The 19,433-nt window shown below is 39.1% G+C and overlaps 1 protein-coding gene across 1 annotated transcript; it reads left to right on the forward strand.

The window, feature by feature from the left end:
* The first annotated feature begins 922 nt into the window (after positions 1 to 922).
* Positions 923 to 17,808, forward strand: LOC124145356 (glycoprotein-N-acetylgalactosamine 3-beta-galactosyltransferase 1-like). Its single transcript, XM_046515101.2, has 3 exons — positions 923 to 1,167; positions 11,848 to 12,524; positions 14,732 to 17,808. Exons 1-3 carry the CDS (start codon positions 924 to 926, stop codon positions 15,041 to 15,043), a joined length of 1,233 nt encoding a protein of 410 aa, XP_046371057.2. The 5' UTR covers position 923; the 3' UTR covers positions 15,044 to 17,808.
* Positions 17,809 to 19,433: the final 1,625 nt, after the last annotated feature.

Below are 19,433 nucleotides of genomic sequence, written 5' to 3' on the forward strand. Positions count from 1 at the left end.
CCTCTTACTGGTATCATTCATTGATTATATGTTGTTTATAAGTAAGGCATGTGTTCGGACGCCATATTATTTACGTAATATGGCCCTATATCATAAGTATATCTAATGTTGTGATGGGAACCATTCACTTCATATACTGTTAGCTATAGTTATATTTATTGAATGAGTTATATATTTTCTAAAACTGGTTATATTTCTATGTCTTTTGCAATTTCGTTGATAGGGAGCTATGCAATCCTCATCCCTCGATCACATCTGCTGCTCCCTATGGTAGACTTAAACAGTCTTTGTTCTAATAAATACCCCGAGTTACATTAAACAAGCAATCGGCAACAAAATATAACTTTCAACTTTTTTTCTTTTTTTTAAATAGTTAAAAACTAGAATCTGAGTCTGTTTCATTCAGAACATAGTGCTCGTCGGTGAGGAGAAATATGCCTTGTTTTTTCTTATATTTATTGACAATTTATTTTGGACACGGAGACTATTTCCAGTCTACCCGTCTGATAGCTATACCCGTTCTAGCTCAACGCTAGTTGACAGTGTTGAGCAGATCAACATCGTTATTAGAAATTCAACGGCGATAAGATTTCATCAATGTGCGCTATCGTAGCCATGAATGAGGAAATGAATGAAAATGTATATGTACATATGAATGCTTCTATATATGTGCATGCCTAATGAAAATATAGAAAAAGGACACTATCTTGTAAGGACAGGAAACTGTTCAGCCATAGATGATGACAACATTTAGTCATTATCTGGTCAATATTGATAAACCTCTCGCCGGGTGCGTGGACTAAAGAAGCAGAAGGAGTGTTGATAGTTTTACGTACGCTTCTCCGATATATAAACCCCACAACAAAATGGAATCGTTTCTGGGCACTTCGGTTAGAGTTATGCCCCTTTGGTAAACCAACAACATGGCTGTTACACGCAAAGGCATCATTACTTTCGCTGTTGGTATATTGTTTGGATTTGCTGTAACCTACATGTTTACCATTTCAACATCAATATCTGGCCGGCTGAAGTTTGCCCCACGACAGAAGGCGTCATACGCTGGTGGCTTCATCCCCGACAGCCCCCACAGCCACGGCGAGATGGACAGCGTGAAGGGGCCAGAACAATCTGTGGATTGGGCCGACGAACATTCCCACAGTCATACCGGTAGCCGTGTTTTCTATTATCAGTAAAGTTAGTTCTAGAACGTGACACGTCTTCAGCATAAGTGGTAAATGATAGGCCTAGCTGATAGGGTTGTCATCATGAATTTATTAAATGTTTTAGGGTTTTTCTCTTGTCAGAGAAAGTGGGTGTGTATTATGGGAGAAAAAGAAGTTTATTCTGAGATCGAGGGCATGTAGGCTACGTCTTGAGATTGAAAAAAGTAAATACTGGATTTATTACTAATGTGCAATAGTGTTGAAAGTATTTACCGGTATGTATAACCTTTTAACAACATACTTTCACAAAATTACAATGATTCTCTTGAAAGTAAATTTATGGAATTAGGACATTTTCGTGATTTTGGCATATTTCACTTTATCCATTATTTGTTACCATTATTTCCGTTGTTGACAGGTCATTCTTAATATGTCATTACCACAATTAAAATAGAAGACTTTTGATGGCTTTAAGTCAATATTTAGAACCTGGGTTTGACATCATCGTTGTATCCCCTTGTTATGGGTTTTCGGATGCTTGAGAAACATTTGTAATTTTCTCGTTAATCACAAGAACAACTGTGAAACATCTCACCCACTAAGGGAAGACAACTTTATCTTAAAAACAGGCCATCATCTGAGTATTTACAATGTCTGTGTGACGCCACACCCCTTTTTATAGCGCAAGTAATCACGATAAACATGGCCATCCAAAAACGTATGATCGGACAATATACCTGGGGCTGTACAGCATTGTACAGTGCTGCTTTCATTTACCATGTTTACCTGAAGATCAAAATGATGAATATCATGCAACTGCTAATGGTTCTTGACAGAAACAAGTTACCAGAGATCCTCATTGTCTTCAATCTTGTTAAAGCATGCAACCTCGGGGTATCGCGGTACTTGTCATGTATGCTAAATTGAACAAAATGCACTCACTAACCTTTGTGATTATTCATGTTCTATATATCAGATGTCATTTATTTTATCTAATAATGCATATTTTACTGATAAAAGTTCATTATTTACATTAGTAGCTCCGAGTAAAAGCTGGGCCTCGTGCTGATAGATCGGGGTAAGGCAATATTAAAAAAGATGCCAGAAGTATGTATCAACGCATTAATAGATCCTTACACTTACAGCAGACGGAACATTCCGAGGAAAATGAAATTGTTTACGAAGTGAGCACTTCCTGGTTACTGATTTGCATCAATAGACAGCCGCTAAGAGGCGTATCCCACGTGAACTACCGGAATATGACGAACGATGAATGCCGCGGTACCACGGGGTCCGAGTATATATGTGTGATATATGTTTATTGTGTAATCATGGTTATTAGTGTGTAGAACTCATCCTGTCATCGATCATCCTGTCCCAGATAATTATAGCTAATGATGGTCTCACATCTACGAAGACAATCCTGTATACCTGCATGTTGCCTTAATCACAGTTTAGCTGTGAACTGGAGTCCATTTGCAGACTGAAAATGTTCGCTAATTTGTGTTCTTTTCTTCTTATTTTCTTATTATTAGAATTGTAGTTGTGTCACTGTCTTCGTTTGTATACAGCAGGTGAGTCAATTCTAATCAGTATCTACTAAACCTTGGGGATTATTCATCATTATCTCCGAGTTCATGGGAACACTGGTAGTCTGATTTGTCAGTCAAGATGAAGGGATTTGTCTGGTATGCCTTGTGGGCAAAATATAGTTGATTTTGTAGATAAACCTATAGTGTTTACATTTCAGAGGTTTTCAAAGTAGATTTGATACCTATACATATTATTCAAATCAGAACTTGAACTTTGAAACCTCTAAATTGAAAACACTGTTGGATCATCTCCATTCTACCATGACACTTTAAAATCCTGCATTAGAGTTTTTGAAATTTTGAGATATTTGGCAATTTCAAATACTGATTTTACTTATTTAATGTTGCTAAATTATGATGTTCCTATATTATTAGTGTGGTAATATATTTCAGACGGAAATCATGACAAACAAATTCTTAGAGAGTGTATTGTAGAATGCAGTGACATCAACACATACTGTGGGGTCATTATTGTGTCACAATGCTTAGGCTTCCCATCTGTAGAACTTTATATGTCATAATATCGGTGTGTAAATTCAGAACAAGACCTTACAAAGGTCTCTAATCTTCTCTAAGGATGTCAGTTTGAATAATGCTTGCATGACATGGGAATTATTTGTGTCTCATTGAAGTGGTTCAATGGTGAAAATTATGGTTTGGGAACATAAAGCAAATATATGCAGATCTTCACTGATACCAAAATACCTTCATTCACCCTTTTACCTGCTGAAAATAATAGGCTCAACTGATGTCACAACACTAATAATGTCCATTATGGTATAAGCAAAGACTTTGTGGCATATGACATACTTCTTGTGTTTTGATTAAAAAACATTGACACATTAAAAGAGTGGGCATACTGATGGCATTGTCTTCAAGCTGTCATCGCCTGAGAAAATATGGTGACACTTTCAAGGTTTTGTTCTTACAAAACACACATTTGCATGTCAGAAAAAATTACTGACAGGAAGTCCAAGTGTTGTGACATTAAAGATATGCCTCTCTAAGTCGTTTCTTCTTTTCCACATATTGCAACACTTTTTTTAATTAATCTAGGATCTGCAACACAGCTTTTGTTTGGTGAAGTAAGATCTGTGTTTGAAATTGCCTACTGGGTAGCTTTTGCTTCTAATTAAATGTTTTCTATCACATTGATGCGGGGTTCATCAAAATCATGGTATTTGCGGATATATGTATATATTTGTTAAGGCTGGCACGCCTTTGTCAACTCTACATGTCGTGGAAAAAATCATTTTCTTCGTGGTTGTGGTTTGGTTTCAGATATGGTTAACATAAAAATAAATTCTTTTGATGTTATAGAGCAACATCTTCCAATTTCATATAAATGACACCTACAGACATTTTATAAATATTTAAAAAGAAATATGTTTATTCAGGTATTTTGCCACAATTTAACATAAATTCCGATACATCCTCACGTAGTTGGGGGTAGCAGGCAAGTTTCATGCACAGTGTGGGATATGACGTCAAGGTAACCGATGATGTCACAATGGTCTGCAAAGCTTTGTGATGCAATTTTATTGCAGCGATATCTACAATATAGATATCGCTTGATCTCACACAAGCATATCTTAGGAATTATCTGAGATTCAAATGTACAAATTATTATTCTCAAAGTGTATGAGTCAGCACCATTCCCGTGCTCGTGGGTTTCATCAAAGTGGTAAACGTCGAAGACCTGCCACACTTTCCTCCCATATTATGCTGACACACCGTGATAAAACTGTAATACATGTACTGTTAAACCCACCTCACTCACTCACTCACTCCAAGTGGAAGACATTTTCGTATAGTCAAGTCACATGTTCCTAGATCCTCTGACAGATTCTGTCATAAGGAAAACAAGATTTGGTCAGCTAAAGTCAACTTATCATGTAGGTTCACTATTTGGCTGAAATAATGCCAATGTGACGTTTAATTTTAACTCACTCACTCACTATCATGTAGGTAACTTAGAGTGAGTGAATGTGTTTTAGCATGTTTAGCTATACAGCTCCTGGCTCTGACATTGACGTCCATGGTTGTATGAAAATTATTTGTTGGATTTGATTGGGAAATAACACAAAATTTGATAAATAAAGTGAGTTTCAATGCAGTGTTTTCCCAGACTGATAGAATACCTTGTTGTTTTCTGACACAGAAAAGTTCAAGGCAGTACACAGTTTTTCACGGCCTTTTTCCCATTCCTGAGCATGATTAAATCAATTTGTGTTTTAGTTGCACACTGAACAAATGATGCTTTTCTAAACTAAAAGACAAAACATGTGCTAGTTTAAGATATTCTGTAGTAAAAGACAAAGTTGTCACAGTACGCGTTGAGCTGAGAGCCAGCACGGAAGTTGGACAGTCGCTAATATCATTTCAAAAAGAGATTTATATTAAAGGGTGTTTATTTCTGTATAATGGGCCCCATGGCCTACAGTACAAAAGATCCATTCATATTTTATAGAACAAATGTGAAATTTCATCCATTACAACATGCATGCATGCATGCGTGGAACAAAATGTCATACAATGATTTGTTTGTTCAGTTTCAAACTATAAAGAAATTAAATTTCTCTTAAGGAACAGAGCAATTCTGTTTTGTACATGTACATCACTAATTGCCATTAACAATTTAAACTTATCCTCTGAAGGAAATTTATGAAAATATGATGTAATAAATTGTTGGCGACTATTTCTGTATGCCGGGCATACCAATAAAAAATGATACTCATCTTCTTTAACTGGCAAATCACATTTTTCACATAAACTTTCTAATACATTTGAGGAATTAAAATCATTTGAGGATCGTAATTTTTGAATATTCAAGTGGTGAGAAGAGCATCTAAATATACACATAATTCAAATCAAATCCTTGTGTTCTAAATGTAGAATATAGGATTCGGGATTTAACAGTGTCTTAAAACTAGAATAACCTTCTAAAAAAGAGAATTTTCTACTTTACTATGCCAATTTTGAATTCCAATATCCTTACACCTTTGTTTGAACTGCTGCAGAAATGCCTCCACATCCCCATACGATCGCATAATCCAAACATATGAAAAACCTGTATTTATCCCCCTTTGGGACAGTAATATAGCCCACTGTGTTGTTTGGCCTAATAACATGAATAACACTGTCCTTGTATACACGACCTCATTATGCATAATAGATATTATCATACCTCAATTTCAGAATGATGAGATTTGATTGGTCCATGTGATCTTGATAAAATATGAAGTATTCTGCATTAGAGGGGAATAAATTTCTCAGAGGGTGAATGGGGCGGTCAGGTAGCCTAGTGGTTAAAGCGTTCGCTCATCGCGCCGAAAACCCGGGTTCGATTCCCAATATGGGTACAATGTGTGAAGCCCATTTCTGGTGTCCCCCGCCGTGATATTGCTGGAATATTGCTAAAAGCGGCGTAAAACCATACTCACTCACTATACCATGTATACCCCACTTCCAATCAAAAAGCTGCACGCTTTTTTCCCGAGTCATGAAAGTCAGGTGACATAGCACGTGGTAACCTCACCTCAATCGAACAGCTGTTTTCTATCTGTTTTGAACTTGTTTTAATTCATTTACAATGTCATATTAAAACATGTCGGTAAGATAAATTTGTTGTAGCAGAATCCCTCGGGGTACATGGGGTTTAATCGTCCCTTGTTAGGTTTTATACCCCTCATGATTCTGCTACAACTTATAGTCTGTAATTCCCCCGTTTGTTGAAAAACAAGATTATCGTCACGCATGCCAGCCTTTGTCTCTTTCCCACAGTTGGTACCAGCAACACTACCACTTGTAAAGGTAAACTTGTTATGTCTGTTATATGTTAATAATGTTTAAGACACCCAGGTACTCCCACAGGGGATGGTTAACTTGGTAAATCTATTTTGTGTTTAATAATGTACAACACTGTGGCAACAGTGCACTAGCATACTACATGTAGCATCAGTGAGCTTAATTGATCGTTAAATGTAATCAATTTACTGGGTACGGGGCAGTAGGCCTCTGTTGAGTAGAATTTACCGGTATATGTTTGTTGCAGAGCTATGATCCAAAATCATGGAAAGGCATAACATTCTTTGTGAAAGTGAGAAATAGGAAAGCGGTGAGGTGAAATGGGGTCTAACGTTGCGTCCAAGATTATTACACTTATATAGTGACGTGCATGCAGTATACTGACTCCGAGCTGACCAGTCCTTGTTTTAGCCCCTTTATGCCGAGCGCCAGATAGGGTAACAACAAGTACCATCTTTTAATGTCTATTGGTATGACACGGTCGGGGATCAAACACCGAACATTTGCTCTCTGGGCGGACACTATACCATTAGACCACGAAGAGGCCCTAAATGTGAACGAAATGAAATGACAAATAATGTCCCTTCCTCTTTTGACCCACTTCGACATGTTTGGAGGTATTTTCATTTCTGAAATATGTAAGATAAAAAAGAACTTGCTTATATTTTTAGTTTTGTTTCATAGTTTGAAGATTTGTGTAGTCAGGTCTGTAAACATGGTAAACCAATTTACAGAATAGACATTGCTGAGTCATATAGAATGCAGTACATCACTGAAAGATTGAATGGCAGCAAGGCCAAACTTACCAAAAACAGTCAGAAATTAACCTAGAATTGGTCTAGTAGCTGATCAATGAGTCACCCAAAGAAACCCCAAATTATTTAATATTCTACCAGCCCTTAGGATACCTTCAACATTAGCAAATCTGGCTCTGACTTGCAGTAAAATGTTGTCAGGGAAATAAATGTGAAATGAGGTGCTTATATATGAAAAATGCAAACCTATTACGAATGACGACAAATTCGAAACAGTCTGTAACTTGTTCTCCCACAAAATTGTCCACCTGCATGCAGGGGTCGTGTCAAAAGAATATAGTCACATTTCCCAGACCTTGAATCTGAAATATCCGATAAGTGAACAATAATGGGATTGACGCGACGACCCTGATCCTGTGCACACTATATTCCTGCTCTATGTGCATCTCGTGGTCTTCTGCATTTTGCCAAACTTCTGGTTTAGCAAGATCTTTGACATCGGTAACATACAAGTGGTGTTACGTCTGAATACAGCCCTTGTAGTGGTAATTATTCCTTTTATCTAGTCATCAATGTTCATGACCTCTTGTTCAAATTTGGGAAAAAATCGATCAGTGCATTAGGATGAATTTTAGCAACATAACTTCCTGTGTAACTCGGCTGCCTGCAAAGCTTTGTTCTGACATGTAGTGAATGTAAGTATATAACAAACCAACCAACTGTATCTACAACTCCTATATGAAACAACTTTGGTCATGTTCAAAATTTAAATAAAACGCTTACAATAAACAAAAATCAGCCCTTTTGTCATGTTTTGGTCGTACATTTAGTAATATTATGACAGACATCTTTCAAAACAATTTCTTCAAGTTTCTTTTTGAAATTTATTTATTGTTTAGATTTTGTGTAGATTGTGTGGGGCTAAAGGGCCAATTTGGTCCTTGTCCTCCATAAAACAGTAATTATCTTTGTACTTTGCGATACATATTTAACAAATTATTAACAAATAATAATTGGCCTATTTGAGGCACTCTTGATAGATGACTAGTTTGGTAATTATCAAAGGGACTCACTATTGAAATACCAGGAACCTAATCGATGCAATTAGCATCCCTTGGATTAACCAGTTCAAAAGCTATGTGGGATATTTATTGGGATACAGCCTGGCAATTGTTCTCATTTTAGATGGACTCAACATTGTCCATAAGTCAGTTGGCAGTAAGATTTAGATCATAATTTAAGGCAGTAATAACTTAAGGGACTGGTAGTTAATAATAGGAGGGGAGGAGGGGGCGATGAGATTGGCCTTAGGGCTGTATTATATTCAGTTGTGCCACCCAAGTTTATGTTACATTTTTCACGCCCCCTCCTCCTTACCATTCCTTAAATAGTATTCAAATGTAGGATGAATTCTTTTTGATAAAAAAAAGAACTATGTCATTTCTTCATGCCAAGTGATCAGGTATTCATTTCAGGTGTTCAGGCTCAGTAATTTGGTTGATTGCGTGTCATCGTACCCGAATAGCATGGATCGTTGCTCACAATTTCAATCACTGGATTATCTGACCCAGATTAAATTATTTACATGCCGCCATCATGAAGATGGAACATTGCTGAGTGCCGTGTTAACAAACAAACATACCGTATGATATCATGACCAAACTCCAGTATGGTAGGTGTTATATCAGCCTTGTGTGTACCGATCCTTTCACTGAATGTCAGGGGGCACAAGTCGTTTAAGCTGCCGCAATTTGCTGTGCAGAGTTGCATCCCTTGGGCACGCCAGAAACCTATGATTGTGGGTTCAAATCTCGGTTCGCCCCGATTGTGTTTCTTGGTTAGTCAGCACCATAACTGATTAGCCGTGCTCGTGGGTTTCACTTTCGTAGTAAACATCTAAGACCTGCATAACTTCAGCTTTTTCTCCCACATTAAGCTGACACTCCGTGATATTGCTGGAATACTGTTCAAAGCAGTGTTAAACCCAACTCACTCACTCTGTTGATACTCTGAGGTCCCTCCACCGGTCCTGGGGACATTTTCCACCAGTCCATCCGTCAGATATTCTGACTTCCCACACATGGGGGTCCCCCCGCCGGTCCATCGGTCCTGGAAACACTTCCCACCGGTCCATCGGTCCTGGAAACACTTCCCACCGGTCAACCGGTACTACAGATCACTAGCCCACCGTAAACACCACTCATAAACCATTCCGGGACCCCTGCACAGACGACCTAAGGCAGCATTAGAAATTGGCACAGGTCCTGTAGTCCTTTGCAAACTGCCAATAGTTAAGGTATTATAACACGAGTAGAAATTTGCCATTTTTAAGGGTTTTGCTGTATGTTATCATAATAAGGACTAGTGGACTAAAACTGTTAGTTTCTACTGCTGTAAGGACATATAAGGAGCTTGAAACTAGTAACTGATCATGCTGATGGCACAGAGATTACTCTTAGATGTTTGCCCAATACCCTATCATACTCACTCCCTTAGTGTGAATTACTTGAAAGGAAATATTGGATTGAATACAATGTTGTTACAGCATACATAGAATAAGTAGACATGCTGATTATAATAATTGTGAGATTTCGTTTTGATAATTTTTTAGCTGATTTCACTGGCCATAAATAATGAAAAGTTGAAAAAGAATTAAACTGAAAAAGCACAATTTATGTTTTGTTTGAAATTCACAACAAAATGGAAATTCACTACAAAATATTGTTGCATACACATATCAAGCTTCAATATGTTGACTACCACTGCTCACATTGCAACATATTCAGATAATTTTTGAATGACTGAAAGGCCTTTCTTTTTTTCAGTCTATATTTTCCCATCTGTTGATCTGGCCCGTGAAGATCCGGGGTAGAATAGGTCTTCAGCAACCCAAGCTTGCTGTAAAAGGCGACTATGCTTGTCGTAAGAGGCGACTAACGGGATCGGGTGGTCAGGCTCGCAGACTTGCTTAATGCATGTCATCGATCCCAATTGCGTGGATCGATGCGCATGATGTCAGTCACCACTGGATTGTCTGGTCCAGACTCAATTATTTACAGAGCATTCATATAGCTGGAATATTGCTGAGTGCGGCATTAAACAACAAACCAAACCAAACCAAACCAAACCACCTGTTGATCTGGCGTTTTGAAAAAAAAGTCTGTCCATTAGTTTCAGCTGTGCCATGTCTGTAGGTCGTTTGACAATATACCGCTGTGTTACAGCTTTGTCCAGCATTAATATACAGAAAAGTGTGATATATACTGTGATAGTTTGGGATCTGGTTTCAAAGTGAGATGAGTGTCGAGACAGCTGGTCTACTGTTTAATTGGCTTTCCTGGGGTGAAGACACAGCTGGCCCTAGTAGGAGAATCATGCTTGCATCAGTAGATGGAGCCACAGCTGGCTAGCCTTGTGATATGGTGGTGTCCTGATGTGAGTGTGTGTGTGTGTGTGTGTGACTGCAGTGTGATATAGACTTCTGTCTGTCTCTGACAGCAGTGTGATATAATCAGGTCCTGTCTGTCTGTCTGTCTGTCTGTCTGTCTGTCTGTCTGTCTGTCTGACTGTCTGTCTACAGTGTGATATAATCGGGTCCCGATGAGTGTCTGTCTGTCTGCAGTGTGATATAATCAGGTCCTGATGTCTGTCTGTCTGTCTGACTGTCTGTCTACAGTGTGATATAATCGGGTCCCGATGAGTGTCTGTCTGTCTGTCTGTCTACAGTGTGATATAATCGGGTCCCGATGAGTGTCTGTCTGTCTGCAGTGTGATATAATCAGGTCTTGGTGTCTGTCTGTCTGTCTGCAGTGACAAATAATCAGGTCTTGGTGTCTGTCTGTCTGTATGCAGTGACAAATAATCGGGTCTTGATGTCTGTCTGTCTGTCTGCAGTGACAAATAATCGGGTCTTGATGTCTGTCTGTCTGCAGTGTGATATTATCAGGTCCTGATGTCTGTCTGTCTGTCTGTCTGTCTGTCTGCAGTGACAAATGATCGGGTCTTGATGTCTGTCTGTCTGCAGTGTGATATAATCAGGTCCTGATGTCTGTCTGTCTGTCTGCTGTGTGATATAATCGGGTCCCAATGAGTGTCTGTCTGTCTGCAGTGTGATATAATCAGGTCTTGGTGTCTGTCTGTCTGTCTGCAGTGACAAATAATCGGGTCTTGATGTCTGTCTGTCTGTCTGCAGTGACAAATAATCGGGTCTTGATGTCTGCCTGTCTGCAGTGTGATATAATCAGGTCCTGATGTCTGTCTGTCTGTCTGTCTGCAGTGACAAATGATCGGGTCTTGATGTCTGTCTGTATGCAGTGTGATATAATCAGTCCTGATGTCTGTCTGTCTGCAGTGAGAAGGTCCTCATAGGGAAATCATGCTAGAATCAGAGGGTGGAGACACAGTCCTGCAAACATTCATTTTTTCAGAAGCAAGTTGTTCATCTCTTCTTCATTCCCAGGCCTCCCGGAATATCCACTGGTTGGCCCCTCCACTCTTTCCCAGTCAATAAATAATGTCCCTGTTTTTCAGAGGAGTCAAGCGCCATCGCCCACGAGCTGGCTACAAAGATTCGAGTCCTGTGCTGGGTTATGACCAACCCATCCAACATCCAGACCAAGGCCAAGCACGTCAAGGCCACTTGGGGCAAGCGCTGTAACGTGTTGCTCTTCATGAGTTCAGAAGTAGACGCAACCCTGCCAGCCATTAAGCTACCTGTTTCTGAAGGTCGCGATAACCTCTGGGCGAAGACAAAAGAAGCATTTAAATATGTCTACTCTAACCATTTAAACGAGGCAGACTGGTTTCTGAAAGCTGACGATGATACGTACGTTATTCTAGAAAATTTACGACATTTTTTAAGTGATAAAGATACTCAGCAGCCGTTATACTATGGCAGAAGGTTTAAGCCGTATGTTAACCAAGGCTATATGAGTGGCGGCGCTGGATATGTCCTGAGTAAGGATGCTTTGAAACGATTTGTTGAAAAAGCTGTGAATGATCCTGGGAAATGTCGGAACGACAATGGCGGGGCCGAAGATCTAGAGATGGGGCGGTGTCTGGAGAAAGTGGGGGTGAAGGCAGAGGATTCACGAGATGAACTTGGGCGTGAAAGATTCCATCCGTTCGTACCTGAGCATCACCTGATCCCGGGAATATTGCCTGCTGATATGTGGTATTGGAGCTATAGTTTCTACCCAGCAAAACAGGTCAGCAGTACAAAGAATTGTCACATATGCTTACCTCATGCATTGATACATATCATATTCGATGTAATAAGCGCCCAGGGTGCTCTCAAAATTAGAAATAGGGGGCTCTTATTAGAATATTATTTTGGTGAAAAAAAAAGTGTTGAAAGATTAATTTCATGGTTTATGCTAACAGCCTGAAATGTTTATGTATCACAGATATATTTTTCCAGAATTTAATTGCCCATAATTAAGGGTGCATATAACACACGAGTGCGTATTATACGCGAATAAATAAGTCTTGTGTACATTGATCAATCAGAAGGGCTGCTAATTGGGATTGTCCACTAGCCAAAATATTAGCATATTTCACTGTGGGCGCTTATTAGAGCGGGGCGCTTATTATGTCGAATACGGTATCCTGATATTCGAGCCACGATAAGATACGATATTTGGGTCCTTTTTTGCCAGAAGCATGTGGAATTCTCCAAGTACCAGTTGGTCCGACTGACAAGAGGTTGTTATAACTTTTAAATATTGATGTAAAAATGAACATGTCTGATAGTTTTTTATATCAATATTTCAAAGTTATAACAACTGATAACAACTTCTTGTCAGTCAGACCACATGGAACATGGAAAATTTCAGGTAAAAAGGTCGCACATGCAATTTTTTACATAACATGATAAGCATGGCTAAAAATGTGAACAAAAAGGTTTTTGGAAATTGAACAAAGTTCAAGAGAACACCTGACTGTGAGGAAGTCTGTGACACAACCTGAGTCATTATCAAATATGATCTTCATCTACAAGAAACTTCAAAGACTTGCTCATGTTAAAAAATAGCAATCAACCCTTCCTGAAAATCTCTGAAATCCTCTGAAATCCTCTTTTCAGACTTGTTAGGCTTTGTGGTAGTCAGTGTTTTCGAGACATGAAATGAACAAGTCTAGTTCTCATTTATATGAACACATCCGGGAATGGAAACTAGCACCAGCACTTTTTTATTTTAAGGGTATCCTAATGACTGGGAGAATTTCAAACATTTTGAGGCATTGCTATATGTTATTACTATTCAGGCCTGTGGACATTCTTCATTAATTTCCACCCCTGACATTTAACATTTATGACAATTTCTGAAAGTCATGCTCATTTCTGGGGTTACTTAGATCGTGTGAGCCAAAAGTGGTCCTTGTCAGATACCATACCTTGCACTTAAAAATAACCTCTTCATGTTTGATATATATGCTGTAACAGAGTGAGTGAGTATGGTTTCACACCGCTTTTAGCAATATTCCAGCAATATCACGGCGGGGGACACCAGAAATGGGCTTCACACATTGTACCAATGTTGGGAATTGAACCTCGGTCTTCGGCGTGACGAGCGAACGCTTTAACCAGTAGACTACCCGACCGCCCCTATATGCTGTAAGATACTGAAAGACATTAAAAGCTGGGATAAAACAAGGGCCTGAATCTCAGATTCTGCTGGTCATTTTTCTAGGTTTGTCAGCACCATCCCCGCGCTCATGGGTTTCACCTACCGTATATGTCCGCAGATAAGCTGAATTTTGAGGACCAGAAAAAAGATTCTGTAGAAAGGGGTCGGCTTATCCATGATATTATTTGTTATTAATTGTCCGGTGAATTAAACAATTTAAATTGAAACAATTCATAATTCATCATATTATGAATACGTAAACTTGTAATGTGTGTGAAAAGTCGTACGAAAATACGCTATTTGAAGGGGGCGTGGCCTAAATGCAAATGTCCGATTGGGATTTTAAATTTTCCGGACCCCTGATCCACGGGATACACTTTCATGATAGTATTTTTCAGATCGTGATCTGTCAGAAACATCACCTGAATGACAGTCCGATAGATTACTAACTACCCGAAAGTTTGGAAGTTGCCACGGCTACAGCCATTATTGTTATAAATTATCAATAAAGTTATTATTATACACCAATGTTGTCATTATCAAATATTTTTATGCATGTTACTACTTCCGATCATAAGTTTTCAATTGAATGTTCAAAGTTTATCATTCTTCATAAACTCCATGATCTTTATACGAGTGGTAAACATGCTTCGTGCTTTCCTCCCACATTAAGCTGACACGCCATCATATAACCATGATAAATGGAATACTGTTCAAAGCAGTGTTAAACCCAACCTACTCACTAAGACCGAAGTCCTCCCTTACTCTCTCACTGACTCCCGTTGCAGGGCCCTGACTGCTGCAGCGACCACGCCATCACCTTCCACTACGTCTCCCCCAACATGATGTACATCATGGAGTACATGATCTACCACCTAAAGCCATTCGGCATCCGCGTCGTGGAGCAGTGCCCGGACAAGGAGGAGAAGAAGCTGGATGCCGAGCCTCCATCACAAGAACAATCCGGACAACTTGTCCCAGCTGAAAAACATGAACATGAGTATACTAAACCAGCTGTAAATACAGAAAAAAGTGATATTGATAAAAATGTTATTGTATTCCCCAAAAATACAGTTCACCAGAAGGAAAGTACATCATAGTCATGCTATCAATTACTAAGTTTGTATTTTGTTCATAAGAGGTAAGTCTCATTCATCATCTTAGTATTAATTTTGAAAGTTGAAATATTCATCTTCGGGGCAGAATATAGAAATGGAGGTGGCCCTGATAATTGATATGTATTGATTTTGAAAATTGAAATATTCATTCTCGGCAGAATATATTATTTGTTGTAGCCCTGATAATGAATATTCATTGTTTTGTGGGATGGGTTGGGGGTGTGGATCTATGTGTTTTTGTTTTGTATAAACCTTTCTGCCAAATTTTATTGCTTTAATTTGTGAGATAGTGTTTTTTAGTGTTACTTTTATGTCAGTTTGATATTGCATTGAACGTGATGTGAGTAGGATGTGACTTGTTCTTTTGTCTTTATGATAATGTAGACAGTCTTCTTGCACACAGTCAAAATAATCTTCATCGCATGATTGGATTTTAATGTTGTGATGTTGATTTCTTGTATTTTGTTTTAACTAGGACTATCATGATATTTTTATTTTAGTTCATGAATGACTAGCACTTTCTAGACATATATATCAGTTCATGCACCAATTTTGTTACATTTTCAACATTTTTATAACAAAAGATAACAGATATGAACTGAAAGTCCCATGTAATATATTTTCATATGTTCTGACACTCAGGCAGGTCCTGAAATTAATGTTACCTTTAAATGCCTTTTTTTTAGTTGGTTTACAAGAATGACCAACAACAAACAGTGAAATTAGACAGAAAATATACTGTCTTTTGTCTTACAAGTTTCCTTTTGATACATTAATAGCAGTATTAATCTGAATCTTGAAAGTTATTAGACATTCGACGACCTACATTGAATTTTAGGCCAATAACTTTGTAAACCAACTTATGAAAAATAAAAGGCCTCAGCTTATATTGTAGAAAGGCCTTTCTAACCCAATGTATTAGCCCCTATTGATGGTCGAGTGAGTGAGAGGAAGGTGCTTCATACTGCATCAGTTACTGTGACTACATACATGTACTTTCCACTTCATCATCAACAGCTACTGGCTACTAATTTGCTGCTTTGAATTCCTCCTACAGCACTGTAGGGTTGGGATGAGTCTAAATGTACGAGACACCTACCCGAGTCCCTATTGCCCGACCCTGCCTGGGTACCTGCTGTCTCAATACAGCACTGTAGGGTTGGGATGAGTCTAAATGTACGAGACACCTACCCGAGTCCCTATTGCCCGACCCTGCCTGGGTACCTGCTGTCTCAATACAGCACTGTAGGGTTGGGATGAGTCTAAATGTACGAGACACCTACCCGAGTCCCTATTGCCCGACCCTGCCTGGGTACCTGCTGTCTCAAATTGGGTACTAAAAGTCCGATTGAGAAAAACTACTTCAATACGCACATAAAACAACTGAAGATGACAAAAACTTTGTCTTCACTTAAACATATGACAGTCAGAAGGAATGTGTGCATAGTCAGAAAGAAATGCGAACGTTAAGAGACTGGATGTGTAACCATGGCACTTGACTGTTATGGTCATTAAACATTATATGATTCACCACGGGTCCGGGTAATCCTGTGGTAGTCCTAATAAGGACCCACCCGACCGAGTACGGAGTTACCCGTCCCAGCCCTACAGCGCTACTTAGCTCTGTTCGTCCAAGGTTGATTTTGCACTGGTTATCACAAGTACACAAAAAACAGTATTGCAGAGTTTATATTCCCATTTGTTTTCAAACTATTACCGTAAAACAATTGCACCCAATATTTAGAATGTGCTAACATTCAGACAGGTGAGTTCATGTTGTTTAATGCTGAGTCAGCAATGTTCCATCTGTATTGCTGATTGGAGTGTTTCTCTCATTGACAAGAGCTACATCCCTTCTTATTTGGATTTACTTTGGGGTCATTTTCAATATCATGATTAATGAATATTTTTAACAAGCTTGGTTATACAGTATGTTTTGTGCCACATTGAAGGAGGTCGAAGAACGCATAAATCAAGTAAATAAACAAAGTCAGTGTAAAAGAAATACTTTGGAGTTGCTATATGCATAGGTTTAAGTTTGTCATTGATTGTGTTGATGTAGAAATCAGCATTCCTTCTTTTGGGTATGTTCTTCATTGAAAAGTTTCACTTTCTTGGTCAACTTAAATATAATAGCCATGTCTCTGAAGAGAGTTTAGCTGATGTGATGGGTCTGTTTGTCGACACACATCGGTCTGAGAGCCTATTGACTTCCACTGTTCCAAGTCAACATGGGAGACCGGAGGGTGACATTGATCGAACAGTGTAGCCTCTCTTCATTGTTGTGGGGGAGAATCATGGGGATGTAATGTCACCTGTAATACATTTGTTGATTAAATAGCACCAGCTCAAAAATGATGTAAGATTGTTTTAAGTGTTTAGGTGTAATAATCAAAATATGACTGTGGGAATTGATATTTTGAGTATTGACATAATTGTTATAGATTGCATGTATTGCTGACAACATACTGAAGCCAAATTAATCCTAATTTTTAAATAATTTTTTTTTTTAATTATAAGTTTCCTTTTCAAGATAATTAACTGGACTAAAAGAATGTGAACTCGAAAACGCTACATCTCTCAGCTGCTTGGATGTACTGGTTGGGTATTTAGATTTTCGATTTGATTTATTTACAGGCCACCGTTCCTTTCACTGACTCACTCATCCACTCGAGGGGGCACGGGTGGCCCAGTCGTTTAAGCTGCCGCAATTTGCTGTGCAGAGTTGCATCCCATGGGCACGCCAGAAACCTATGATTGTGGGTTCGAATCCCGGTTCGCCCCTATTATGTTTCTAGGTTTGTCAGCACCATACCCGTGCTCGTGGGTTTCACCGAAGTGGTAAACGTCTGAGACCTGCATCACTTCAGGCTTTCCTCCCACATTAAGCTGACATGCCGCGATATAACTGGAATACTGTTTAAAGCAGCGTTAAACCCAACTCACTGACTTATTCATCCACTGGAAATCTCAGATTCCCCATTATCATGATCTAAGATATGTCAACACCACACCTGTGTATCAAACAACTCTAGTACTGTTGAAGCCTTTCAGTCACTCACTCACCCACTCACACACTTTCTCAAGCCACCGTGATATTGCTAGAATACTGCTAACATTAGACCCATGAAGATCCGGGATAGAATAGGTCTTCAGCAACCCATGCTTGTCGTAAAGGCCGCTATGCTTGTCGTAATAGGCGACTAACGGGATCGGGTGGTCAGGCTCGCTAACTTGGTTGATACATGTCATCGTACCCCAATTGTGTGGATCGATGCTCATGATGTCCATCACTGGATTGTCTGGCCCAGACTCGATTATTTACAGACCGTCATCATATAGCTGGAATATTGCTGAGTGTGGCGTTAAACAACAAATAAAACAATATTGCCAACATAAAGTTTTGATCAAACCTTAGCATTCACTCTGATATTTCATGGGTGGGTGTTTTGATGAAATACACAACTTCTATTTACTAAGTTACGGAATGGTATGTCTGCTTATTATGGTCACACACTTTTCTATGTTGATGTTTATTTACAATTGTTATTTTCTAGACTTGGTTGAGTGTAGTCAGTATTGCTGTGTCCAGTCTTCTCACGTATCTCATTGTGCAGAGCAGCGGTAGAAACTAACAGTTTTAGTCCACTAGTCCTCACAATGATAACATAGCAAAACCCTTAAACATGGAAAATATCTACTTGTCCTTATGATACCTTAAGTGTTTGGCAGTTTGGCAAGGATGACAGGACTAGTGCCAATTTCTGATGCTGCAAAGCTGCTTCCCCTAGTGATGCAACAATCCTGTGAATTGCCCTGATGATGATTCTACAAGTGTCAGCTCATTCTCGTGGTCCCCCAAAGTGGTAAAGGGTGGGAACACCACTTCTACAGGCTTTCCCACTTACTATCAAGCTGACCCACTGTTAAATAACCTAGATACTCCCACATCAAGCTGACCCACTGTAAAATAACCTAGGTACTCCCACATCAAGCTGACCCACTGTAAAGTAACCTAGGTACTCCCACATCAAGCTGACCCACTGTAAAATAACCTAGGTACTCCCACATCAAGCTGACCCACTGTAAAGTAATCTAGATACTCCCACATCAAGCTGACCCACTGTAAAATAACCTAGGTACTCCCACATCAAGCTGACCCACTGTAAAGTAATCTAGATACTCCCACATCAAGCTGACCCACTGTAAAATAACCTAGATACTCCCACATCAAGCTGACCCACTGTAACGTAACCTAGATACTCCCACATCAAGCTGACCCACTGTAAAATAACCTAGATACTCCCACATCAAGCTGACCCACTGTAACGTAACCTAGATACTCCCACATCAAACTGACCCACTGTAAAGT

This window comes from Haliotis rufescens, unplaced genomic scaffold (genome assembly GCF_023055435.1).
Source record: "Haliotis rufescens isolate VD_foot unplaced genomic scaffold, xgHalRufe1.0.p SCAF_83, whole genome shotgun sequence".
NCBI classification, from domain to species: domain Eukaryota; kingdom Metazoa; phylum Mollusca; class Gastropoda; order Lepetellida; family Haliotidae; genus Haliotis; species Haliotis rufescens.

Coding starts and splice junctions, on each gene's coding strand:
- LOC124145356 (XM_046515101.2), top strand. CDS start 924: ATGGCTGTTACACGCAAAGGCATCATTACTTTCGCTGTTGGTATATTG. Junction 1,168..11,847: donor ACATTCCCACAGTCATACCG/GTAGCCGTGTTT, acceptor CCTGTTTTTCAG/AGGAGTCAAGCGCCATCGCC. Junction 12,525..14,731: donor GTTTCTACCCAGCAAAACAG/GTCAGCAGTACA, acceptor CTCCCGTTGCAG/GGCCCTGACTGCTGCAGCGA.